The 12,838-nt window shown below is 40.2% G+C and overlaps 1 protein-coding gene across 1 annotated transcript; it reads right to left on the bottom strand.

Annotated features, from left to right (window-relative positions):
• Window positions 1–902: 902 nt before the first annotated feature.
• Window positions 903–11,239, bottom strand: LOC145344495 (lactosylceramide 4-alpha-galactosyltransferase-like). The gene is made up of 2 exons (XM_080191671.1): window positions 10,217–11,239; window positions 903–1,000 (listed from the first exon to the last, which is right to left on the bottom strand). The coding sequence occupies exons 1-2, from the start codon at window positions 11,172–11,174 to the stop codon at window positions 987–989; spliced, it is 972 nt and encodes a 323-aa protein (XP_080047797.1). The 5' UTR covers window positions 11,175–11,239; the 3' UTR covers window positions 903–986.
• Between the last annotated feature and the right edge of the window lie 1,599 nt (window positions 11,240–12,838).

Genomic DNA, 12,838 nt, shown 5'->3' with positions numbered 1-12,838 from the left:
CGCTATGCAGACAAAACATACCGTTCATAGCGAAGGAAATGAGAGAGTGTTGAGAAAGATCAACCTAATGCAAAGTCCATTCAAAAGTCTGACAGCAGGAGGGAGGAAGCTCTTCTAGAGTTGGTTGGTACGTGACCTCAGACTTTTGTATCTTTTTCCCGATGGAAGAAGGTGGAAGGGAGAATGTCCGGGGTGCGTGGGATCCTTAATTATGCTGGCTGTTTTGCCGAGGCAGTGGGAAGTATAGTCAGAGTCAATGGATGGGAGCTGGTTTGTATGATTGGCTACATTCATGACCTTTTGTTGTTCCTTGCGGTCTTGGGCAGAGCAGGAGGCCATACCAAGCTGTGATACAACCAGAAAGAATGCTTTCTATGGTGCATCTTTAAAGTTGGTGAGAGTCGCAGTTGACATGCCAAATTTCCTTAGCTTCTTAGTAGAAGCATTGGTAGGCTTTCTTAACAGTAGCATTTGGGGGGGGTGGGGAGTACCAGGACAGGCTGTTGGTGATCTGAACATCTAAAAACTTGAAGCTTTCGACCCTTTCTGCTTCATCCTTGCGTCAACTATCCTTTCTCACATACAGCCGTAATTTAAAAAAATAAAACATCTCAATGGTTTTCCTATTTTTCAGACATCTCACTTAGAAATTAATTCAACAGCAAAATATTTTTATGCACACAGGGGAAAAATGATGAGTTGGACTGTGAGATAACGATGATACTCAAACTCTGAAGTTATAGCCTTCCTTCATGGCAAGAAATTCAAGACCCAGGCAAGCTGCAGTACTGCTGCTACAGTCACAATCTAAAAAGGATTTACTGTACATTTAAAAATACACCTCTTTCCTAATGCTTACCTCTTCATAAGTCATAACGTGGATGCAACTTGAATTTTATCAAGCAATACTAAGCTTTTCTTCCACATGCAAAGTCCTCAGGCTGGCTATGTCATTGGCTGAGAGGTCCTCATTGTCATTCCACCTTCTACAAAATGTGCACTACAAAACAGAACATTCCGTTTCTTTCTTAAAACAATCACAGAACATCCTGTGGTTTTTTTGAACTCGATCAGTTTATAGGGCAGTGAGAATTTATCCAGTGACCCACACTTTGAAAAAGTCTGAACTAGAGGACCCTTGTTGCTATTCCATTTTACTTGCTTTTTGTTCCTTCGAGTGGTTTTCCTCACTATACTGGTCCTTAAGTGTTGAAACTGTTTAACAGATTTATTGAACAGTAAATGAGTCAGTAACAAGGTTCATTACGGATGGATATGTTTTATTATTCGTCGTTTGAATATCAGAGTGCCTCTCCTGTTCTGAAACTCAAAATGAAATGGGACTTTTGCCCTTCAGTCTTATATGGCAGAGTCTTTAGCTTTCAATCTCTGATTGTTTTAGGCTAACTGCATACTTGGTAAAAGCTCCTACTTGTACTTTCAGATTATTTAGGTTGACGATGGGTGAGCCGTTGATGTCATCTATATGGATTTCAGTAAGGCGTTTGACAAAGTCCCTCACAGTAGGCTGGTAGAAAAGGTTAAGGCTCATGGGATACAAGGACAGGTAGCTAGGTGGATCAAGAACTGGCTGGGCAATAGGAGACAGAGTAGTCGAAGGGTCCTTTTCTGGCTGGAGGTCAGTCACCAGTGGTGTGCCGCAGGGCTCAGTACTGGGATTTCTCCTCTTTGTAGTATATATAAACGACTTGGAAGAGGGCGTACGTTGTGTGATCAAGTTTGCGGATGACACCAAGATGGCAGGATTGGCAGATACTGAGGAGGACTGTCAGGTGACACAGCAGGATATAGATAGGTTGGTATATTGGGCAGATAGATGACAGATGGAATTTAATCCTGACAAATGCGAGGTGATGCATTTTGGAAGGAATAATGCAGGGAGGAGTTACGTGATAAAAGGTAGATCGATTAAGAGTATAGAAATACAGAGGGACTTGGGAGTGCAGGTGCACAAGTCTCTGAAGGTGTCAACACAAGTAGAGAGGGTTGTGAGGAAAGCTTATGGAATGCTAGCCTTTATAGGAAGGGGTATAGAGTACAAGAGCTGCCGTCTAGTGCTTCAGTTGTACAGAACGTTGGTTAGACCGCATTTGGAGTACTGCGTCCAGTTCTGGTCACCTTACTACCGGAAGGACGTGGAGACCCTGGAGAGGGTGCAGAGGAGGTTTACCAGGATGTTGCCTGGCATGGAAGGACTGAGTTACAAGGAAAGGTTGGAGAAACTGGGGCTCTTCTCCTTAGAAAGACGGAGATTAAGGGGGGATATGATAGAGGTGTATAAAATAATGAAGGGAATAGATAGAGTCAACAGTGGTAGGCTTTTCCCTAGATTGGGGACAATTACGAGAGGTCACGATCTAAGGGTGAGGGGGGAGAAGTATAATTTGGATACGAGAGGAAGGTTTTTCACGCAGAGGGTTGTGGGGGTATGGAACGCGCTACCGAATAGGGTGGTGGAGGCAGGCACGTTGGACTTGTTTAAGGTTTACTTAGATAGACACATGAGTGAAACAAGGATGGAGGGTTATAGTAGAGGGTATTAAATAGGGTCAGAGCCTCGGGACAACACCGGAAATGTAGTATTACATGTTAATGTTTTGTCTTTTTAATCCACAGGTGTTGGTCCACCTTGTTGTCAAACGAGGGGCATGCACATGGCAGGTCGTGCGTGGGCTGCTCTTGGAGGTTCCGGGAATGGCCTAGTACTTCGTGTCGTTGTGTGTGCTTAATCCTGGACCAGCAGACGGGCACCACAACAGCTCAGTGACTATCACTGCTAGCTGTGCAGATACATGGATTTGGGCCTGTGTCTGTGGGAGTTTGCGCATTCTCCCTGTGGTTGCATGGGTTTCCTCCGGGCGCTCTGGTTTCCTCCCACACCCCAAAGATGTGCTCTTAGGCTGATTGGTGTACCAAATTGACACTATTCTCCCCTGAATCTGGCTACATTAGGGGTTCCACTCACATACACACAGGGCAGGGTAGGTGTAGGAAGATGCGGCGGCGCGGGCTCGTTGGGCCGAAGGGCCTGTTTCCCGTGCTGGGTTGTTTCTTTGTTTCTTTGTTTTGTTTTTATTTCAAAATGTCACAGAAGAAATGGCATTAAAATTACTTTCCCTTCAAATCCAATAGAACTGCCAAACACTTTTTAAGAAGATCCACAGGATATCAGGTATGAAAGACGACTAGATTTGTATTAAGTTGTTAAGGAGCATAGGACAACCTATTAGGTTACAGATCAAATGATACAAAGATACAAAGAACAACAAAGAACAACACAGCACGGGAAACAGGCCCTTCGGCCCAACGAGCCCGCGTGATCTCAATGAATGCTGGCAAAATAGGTTTGAGAGGGCTGAATTCCCCGTTTCTGTCCCATATATATGGATCAGCAGAATCACCATCACTCAACAAAGCTCAGATCTCATCAACACAGCCGATACAGTGGGTTGGGTTGGGGTGGGGGGGGTGGGGGGGGCAATGCTTCCAGCCCACTACGTTGCTCTTGCAGTGCAGCAGGCGGGAGACTAAACGGAGGCTATGTAGCGGGCTCCCCACTGGGCACCACAGGCTCGCCTGTTCCAGATTTCTGGTGTCGCCAGCTCTTCTCCAGAAATCAGCACAGAGCTGAATTAATTACGTAAAATTGCTATTAGCATAGCATTAACAGGACCGAAGACTCCAGGCCCGCTAGCATCTCTGCTCCCGCCAGGAGTGTTTTACTCCAGTGGGGTTTACTACAGCTCCCCACTAAAAGGGAGCTGGCAGCCTGACCCTGCTGGAGTGAATGGGGGCCATGGAGGCCCTCCCCCCAGGCACTGGCCATTGGACATTGGGCAGTGACAAGGGGGCAGGGCCTGCTGCCACTCTGCACTGGGATCGCTAACAGAGGGAGGCTAGCAACTGGGGCTGCCCAGAGTAGATGGGGAAAGTCCATCCAGGAGGTCAGTGATCGGGGGTATGGGATGAGGCACACTGCCAGCAATGCAGGGTCGCGGAGCTGGCCAGCAGTCGGGAGAGGCCGGTTAACGTGCATGTGCTGATCTGCGCTGTGACAGATTGGCGCAAGGGCAGCGGCCCACTCAGCGCTATGCTGCTGGCCTCTCCAGTGGGAATAGGCATCGCCCAAAGATTTTTACTGTGATTCACGCCAGGGCTCTGTCTCTGTGATGTACGGAGTGTAGGAGATTCATATTGAAAATCCTGCTGAAAATGCCAGCAGGATTGACTCCAGTTTTTAAGCGAATTCGGCACTTTTGAGATTTTCGAGGAGAATCACACCCATGCACTAGGCTTCCACTAGAGAAGTTATGAATCACAAAAGGCCCTGCATTCAGTCATAGAAAAACAAAATATCATTTGTTCCATGGCAGCAATTGCCCCTGTCCTGGTGGGAAATCAGTCAGATTGAATTAATTTCCATTGAGAGAGAAATTGCGTATTGAAAAAAAATGTAAATGCCAGTGAAACAAATCAATTTGATAAAAATTCAATTGTGTCATACTAATTTTTGACCCTGTGAACAGAAAGTTTGATTTTTAGCTATCACCAAGTAGGTATTTGGTCATAAATATCCCATGGTAATGGGCAGATGCCAAGTAATTAGAATGCAATGTTTGCACAAACACAGATAAGGAGATTTTCAAATAATATTACCCCAGAATATGAAGAGAAACCATATCAAAAAAAGCTGTTGGTTTCTATATTTATAATTACAGATTAGACATCATCATACATCTTTTCTAAAGGGCAGGGCCTCCGATAATGGACAGAAGGATTACTTGAGTTACACGTCGAAATCTTGGAGCTGTAAACTTGCAACCCGATGATGCCAGAGTGCTATCTTGGAATGAAATTCTTAATGACTGTTTTAAACTGGAAGTTTGTATGCAAAAGGGCTTTGTGAATCATGCTATGGAGCTCAAGTTCTTGATGGTCACAGAATGATTTCGTACATTCTTTCATGTGGATTGTGACAATACGAGTCAGTGTGTTACCTATCCCTTATCCCTCTTTGTATAAGAAAATTACTGGTGGAGGGGTCGACAACCTCAACAACTCAACACAGATGGTTGGCAGCCAAACAGAAATTGCTTCTGGCTGTAATTATTGTTCTGGACAGAGATATCAATCCTCTCCAAAACATTGCTACAAAGGAGTTGACTGCCTTTTACTTTGTGTGGGAATAGAGTTGAAAACAGCAAAATATTTTGTGAACTGAAATCTTCCATAAATCTTAATCTCCCTCTAAGGATTCATTTGAGGAAAATTTGTTGAACTTTTTAAATTAATGTGACCGTGTACGGCATACATATTTTCATTGTTATGAAAAATCTCTGGTTGAAGATTATGGAGGGAAACCTTAGCAAGTACTAAAAAACAATGTTATTAAATGTTGTTATTCAGCTTTAAAAATAAGAAAACTCACCTATAATATCAGAATAGAATCATACAATCCCTACTGTGTAGAAGGAGGTCATTCAGCCAACAACAATCCTACCCAGCCCCTATCCCCATACTCCACATATTTACTCTGCTAATCCCCCAATACTAAAGGGTCAATTTAGCATGAACAATCCATCCAACTTTCATATCCTTGGTCTGTGGGAGGAAACCACAGCACCCGGAGGAATCCCACACAGACACAGGGAGATCATGCAGACTCCGTACAGTCACCCAAGGCAGGAATTGAACCTGGGTCCCTGGCACTGTGAGACAGAGTGCTATCACGTACTGTGATTCATGCCAGGGCTCTGGCTCTGTGATGTACGGAGTGTAGGAGATTCATATTGAAAATCCTGCTGAAAATGCCGGCAGGATTGACTCCAGTTTTTAAGTAAATTCGGCACTTTGAATGACCTCCTACACTGTGCTGCCCATAAACAGTAAGATGAAAAGTCACCAATGAGATTAGTTCTATAATCTATTTTTCTACCCCAAGTGCAAGTTATTTCTCAGTCAACAGTATTTCGTGGTGATGGCAAAACTCCACAGGATCAATGTTGGCCTTTGGTCGGTCGACTGAAAGAGCAGGCATGATCTTAGGCCAAAGATTTAAATTTCCAAACCAAACAATTAGAAGATTGACCCTCCTGATTCAAATCCGATCAACATAGGCTGAGATATCAAATTTGACAATCCAAAGTTATTTTTCAGAACTTTTTCCAAAATAGACTTTATTAATTTAACTAGTTTGTAGAATCCAGTAGCACAGGATACTGCAGCACTCCCTGCAAAACCCACAATTGTAACCATAATTGATTTAATAGGCATCGCATCTTCAATGTTAAATGAGCAAAACACCATGCCAACAGGATATTAAATTCTGGGCAGGGAATATATACATTGAAGAAACTTTCAATACAACAGAGATGTACTTAGTATTTGCTAAATTGTGCACATTACTTGACCTTTTAGATAATGTAGTTTGTTACTTTGGACTGTAAAAATTGAATGCATTTTTAATATTTCATCAAGTTGAAGAGAGTAATGTTGAAATGCAAAACTGACACAAATCTAACAAGGCCAGATTTTTCCTAAATAATACAAATGGTAAATTCTTGGCACAAAACAGTAGACACCAATAAAAATACAGTTGCAGATATGACGTGCTCATTGAATGTGCTGAAAATCCATTAAGACAGAAAACACTTACAAAAACTCAAACATTATAAGAGGCTTTAAAGTCAAAATATTGAGAACTGAGGATATCTGCCTGTCCCCCATGAACTGGAACCCACTTCTCCCACATCAGTCTTTGAGTTAGGTATTCATCTCTCTAATTTGATGTACCCAATGTCAATTTCACAAAGCTCAGGTAACAGTGCAGAGATTATAATCTTTGAAGCTTTGTTGTTTAATTTAGTGCCCAAATCCTCAAACTCACTATGCAGAACCTTTCTCTTTATCCCACCTATGTCATTAGTGCTACATGAACCACGACAACAGGATTCTCCCCCTCCCATTAGAAATTACCCTCTAGTCTGGAGCAGATGTCCCAAACCCTGACATTGGATATGCAACACAGCAATCTAGATTCTGATTCTTTGCTGCAGAGAACAGTGTCAATCCCCCTCATTATATTGTCCCCCATTACATTATTTTCCTCTACTTGAATGATTTCCTATACCACAGTGCCATTGCTAATCAGTTCATCCACCGTGCAGCCCCTACTATCATTTAAACAAGCTGAGAAAACGTCAAAGCCGTTGGACAATTGCAGAGACAGATACGCCTGCCATTTGGTTCCCTTTATCTGCCTCAGCTGCAGTCACAACCCCCTGACCCTGACCTGGTATGTTGTTTATCTAGTAATTTAGAAATTTGGACTAATACTCTGGAAACATAAGTTCAAATCCCACAATAGCAGCAGGGGTAATTTAAATTCCATTATTAAATCTAGAATAAAAAGCTAGCCTCAGTGAGTGTAAAATTACCAGATTGTCAAAAAAAGCCAATGTTGTCACTAATGTCCTTTAAGGAAGGAATTAGAATCAAAGTCACAGGAAACAGGCCCTTCGGCCAACTTGTCCATACCACCCCATTTTTACCATTAATTGCCTGCATTTGGCCCATATCCCTCCACACCAGTCTTACCCATGTAACTGTCTAAATGCTTTTTAAAAAACAACATTGTACTCGCTTCTACTACTACCTCTGGCAGCTCATTCCAGACGCTTATGATCTACTGTCCTTACTATGTATGGTCCATGTGTGACTCCAGACCCACAGCAAAGTGGTTGACTCTTAACTGAAATGGAAAGACAAGTTGTATCAGACTAGCTCACCACCACTTTTTCAAAGCCTATTAAGGGTAGGCAAGAAATACTGTCCTTTGTAGAGATACTCACACCTCATGAAAGAATACAAAAATAAACTTTTCACTTCTTGGCCACTACCTTCTTAACAGTGGTTGTGGTGTCAGACAGAGTATAAATCAGAGAATTAGAGGTAAAATAACTAACTAGAATAATCATGACAGACCAAATATGCAGCAATAGTATGAATGAGGTATTCATTGGATGTACACAGAATAATTTTCTAGGTCAGTGTGTTGAACAACCAACAAGGCAACAGGATATTTTTGATTTAGTATTGTGAATGAGAAAAGGTTAAGTAATAATCTTGGAGTAAATAGAAGTAGGAAAAAGCAATCATAATATGACTGAATTTTATATTTAGTCAAAAGTTATTTAAGCGAGTTTTAAATGAAGGCTTTTATTTAAAAGAGATGGCCACAGAGATCGTCAGTGCATTGGTTTTGCACATCCAAAGTACATTGCTTTCTGGAACAATCCCGATAGACCAAGTGGTCATATGATGTTGCAGCTACTAAAGGGTCATATGACAAGAGTATGGGAGTTCTCTCAAGAGCATGGGTAGAGTACAAGCATGGAGTAACTGCTCAGCTAGTAAACAAAATATTGTTTGTTACAAGCTCTTGGTCACCAATCTTTGGAAACCCAACCCTACTAAAGTCCCCATGAATTGAAACCGTGCCAATTTAACTTCATAATTCAAGAAAGGAGAAGAGAGAAAAATAGGGAACTATATGCCTGTTGGTCTAAGATCAATAATAGGAGAAAATGCTAGAAATTATTAGGGGTGTTGTCATTGAATATATAATTAGGCAAAGTCAACATAACTTTATGAAAGGCAAAATCTATTAGAGTTTTTCTGAGGTTGTAACTCGCAAGATGATTAAGGGGAACCAATGGATCTAGTGAATTTAGATTTTCAAAAAGATGGTGCTATGCAGAGTCCTAATTTTGTATTAATCTAAGTTGGGGGAAAATATATTAGTATTGATTGAGGTTTGGTTAATGGACAGAAAGAGGGTTGTAATAAACAGATCTATTTCAGTTTGGCAAGCTCTAACTAGTGGAATATCACAAATGTCAATGCTTTGACCTCAGTGATTAATAATAGGTGAGGGAACTGAGTGTGATCTATCAAAGTTTGCTGACAATACAAAATAAGGTGGGAAAATAAGCGGTGCACAATATGAAAAGAGACTGCAAAAGATGTCTGATAGGTTGAGTGGGCAAAACTTGAAAGTTGTACAATGTGAAAAAATGTGAAGTCATCTATTTTTGTTGCAAAATGTTCACGTTCTTGTTTTTCAAATGGTGAGATAACTAGGAAATGTTAGCATTCAAAAGGGATCTGGTTGCCCTTGTACATGAATCACAGTACAGCAAACATTATGTTAACTTTTATTACAACGTATTTGCAGTAGAGGGGTGAAGAATTTTTGTATCGTGCCTTAGTGAGATCACTTCTGGAGTACGGTGTACAATTTTGGTTTTCTTAGCTAAAGAATGATGGCGGGAATGAAACAAACCTTCACTGGACTGATTCTTGGGAATTTGCAGTATCCTACAAGGAGAGATTGAATAGATTGTGTCTATATTTCTTAGAATGTAAAAGAATGCAAAATGATTACAGTTTAAAAAATAAAAATAGGATATATGTTGGAGTATGTTACCCTTGGTAGGGGTCATGAAGAAACTTTTGCACTCAAACAATCATAGAAATTCCCTGCCCCAGAAAACTGAATGTTTAATTACAGGGTATTCAAGACTGAGGTTGATTGATATCTGGATATGAAGGGATAGATGGGATTGAGGTAGGACATCAATCCTGATTGTATCGAATGATAGGACTGGCTTGAAGAGCCAAATGGTCTACTCCAGCTCACACTTGTGTTTTTAGTAGCTACAAACTCAATCCTGCTGGCAAATGCATTGAAAATGCTGAACATATCTTCATCAAGTGAATCACACCAAAATGTCTTACAAAACTTTTTATAACTAAAATTATTTGACTCTGCTAAATTACATGATTTATTAGTACCAGTCATATACAAAAAAGGTCAATCTCTTTGCAGTATTGTTAAACAGTTATATCAATTGGAATGCAAATTTTAAATGCATATATTTAAGGCATTATGCAGAACTGGTTTAATTTAAAGTTGCTTTCATTACCAATATCTTTAAAGTAACACTATTACTTTATGGTCAGTGTTATACATTTTCTTGCCAGCTCATTATTTTGTACGAGACTGGACAATAGACAGAGCTGAGTTGGTCAATCATTACTTTAGAACCAAACTGAAATCTGGTTCCATGACTCTTTTTGTTCCATATATGCACAGCATAAGAATTCTTCAGTAACTTCTGAACCTCAGACTTACTTATCACCTCAAAGTACTTTTTCCAATCTTGCCAAGGGATGGGATAGAAAGCCTCAGGAGGCAACATTTTCACTCCTTTGCAGTGTTGAATCTTGGTTATGCTCTTCTTTTGACACCACTTTTTAAAAACACGAGTTGCTAACTGAGGTCCCTGGTGACCCCAGACCCATCCATTGTAGTTCTCAACAAAATCCGTCAAACACTGTCCAATGAAGTCATGGTGCCGATCAAAAGCCAAAAAGGCTGTATTCATTAAATATTGTTGTTCTCTGCCAATACTGTTGGAGAGATTTAGCAGGCTTTTAAGAACAATAATGTCAGTGTCTAAGTAAATCCCACCGTATTTCCACATGAGGACAAGTCTACAGGCATCGGACATAATTGGTATTCGATAGGGTTGCCACCATTGGTGCAGTCTTGAATACCACGAAGACAATGGAGTATCTACAAAAAGATCCTTCAAATCTAATGGCCTGATCTCGATATTAGGAAAACAGCTCAACAAGGAAATCCCCAATGTTTGTTTATTCTTCACAGCTGAAAGACCCTTCATGAAAAAAACAATCTTGGTCCGGGGATGAGCTCTTGCTGCAGATTCCACAGAACACATAGACAAAAACGTTGGATTGGTTTGGTCAGAGGTCTCCACAAAGAAAATAGTTGTATTATCATGAGGGAGATGGTAACCATTTCTCCCAAAATTGAAGCCAATGGATGAGCATTTGATGTGGTTGGGTAACCTATATTTAACAGCTTGGCTTTGTGCACCACCTTTGTAATACAGTATCATCAGAGAAATCAACTTTAATGAAATCAAAATAGAAATGCACGATTTACACCAGAAATTATTCTTTGTTTTATCCCTTGGTACTAAATATCTGGTGATGAAATGTTGCCACTGTTGCTGCTTTTTTTCAGGTGACTCGGTAGGATATTGGCTCATTGGTTTGACCATCATGAAGTATGTAACAACTTGCCGTTTAGATTCTTCTGCAGCCAAAAAGAGTACATTAACTTTAGCTTTTCACATTACTACTACTTATTTTTTAAATGAATAAAACCAGAGCCAAATTAGCAGCTACTGAAAGAAAATGCAGCAGTGTGGAGTATTGGGATTCTGACACAATGCACCATAGAATATTAGGAAATAGATTTATCCATACAGGCATTTATAATCATTGAGTGAAGGTAGAAAAATAAGTAAAATCACAACTCCCACCTTCCGAAAGTGGCAATGTTAAGAACAAATTGGCACTTAGTTATATATCGATTGTGTTTAATGAGATGTAAGTGGTGAGCAATAACAGGGATTCAGTTGGGTTCCCACAAATCAGAACAGATTGGAACTGGTGTTTGTTCAGAGATGCATGTGGGATGCCTTTGATCTAGGAAAATTTGTAATTATTTAGAATATTTCATGATTCTGGAAATTTAAAAAAAAATTGTAAAAGACATTTAAGATTTTGTCTAATTGTAAAGAGATTAATTACAATTTTTGGATAGACATACAAGTTGATGTGACCTGACAATCCTTGACTTGTACCAACAAGAAGGAAGTTAAAATACAGATGCAGTGTGGCAGATAGATAAAGAAGAAAGTTGGAGAGAGAGAGAGAAGGTGTTCAAGCAACCTCAATTAGAGAACTGACTACACGTTTGAGCTAGCTTCCACCATTCTTACACTCCCTAGTGATTTAATATCCAGGATTAACTATATAGTGTGAAGGTAACAATGATTCTACCATTCTTTCTGGAAAGAGGAGGAGTGTCATTGTATGGTAGACTTCATAGGTGGAATCCTATTTACACAGATGACGAAGAATTGGTCAAAGTCCTTGAGGAAAAGGGATCTTGAAGAAATTTGTGACTGAAAATATTGGCCATACAGATAGATACTGCTTAAAAGAGAAAGACTTCATGCCATCTATTCTTGTGTTAATTTACAGTTTGTACAGACTGTGATTTGCCTGTTAACTTGTGTTTAATTTACATAGACTCTGATTAGTCTTCAAGTAAAAGCTACAAGAAGTGAAAACTTGTTTGGTACATTTCTTCATTTGAGGGGGCTGCCTGATAAGTTTGGTTCAGGGATCTGTAAATAAATGCTTACAAAAGTGTAAAAGATTCGCTCCTGTTCTATATTTCACCAACTGGCTTTCTAAAAAAAAAGTGTGTTTATATATTTCACAACCACAGGTCATCTCAAACATGCTTTAGAGCCAATTAAGTACTTTATGAAATTCAGCTGCTGTTAGTAGGAAACAGGACAGTTGGTTCACACTGAACAAGCTCCTGCAAACAGCAATGTAATAATGACCAGATAATTTTTTTTTCCCCCATATGTGATGTAGCTAAAGGGATAAATATTGGGCAGGACACTGGGAAGAACTTCCCTGCTCTTCTTCAAAATGGTACCATGGGTCCTTTTACATCCACCCGAGCAAGCAGATGGGGTTTCCTTCCAGAGTGTGACAAGCACAGTCATTTACCTCTCACTACAGAATGGATTAAGGAGGAAAGATTTAAAATAATCACCCATCAGAAATCAATAGAAACTGAAGCAAACAATTGAAATATAAATTTAGTAATGGCTATTGTTATGGTTTTTAGTGTTAAATTTTA

The sequence above is a fragment of the Carcharhinus amblyrhynchos genome, chromosome 6, assembly GCF_965287045.1.
Source record: "Carcharhinus amblyrhynchos chromosome 6, sCarAmb.v2.hapA, whole genome shotgun sequence".
In the NCBI taxonomy this organism is placed as follows: Eukaryota; Metazoa; Chordata; class Chondrichthyes; order Carcharhiniformes; family Carcharhinidae; genus Carcharhinus; species Carcharhinus amblyrhynchos.
Note: the sequence above shows the minus strand (reverse complement) of the source record. Positions and strands in the feature narration are given on the sequence as shown.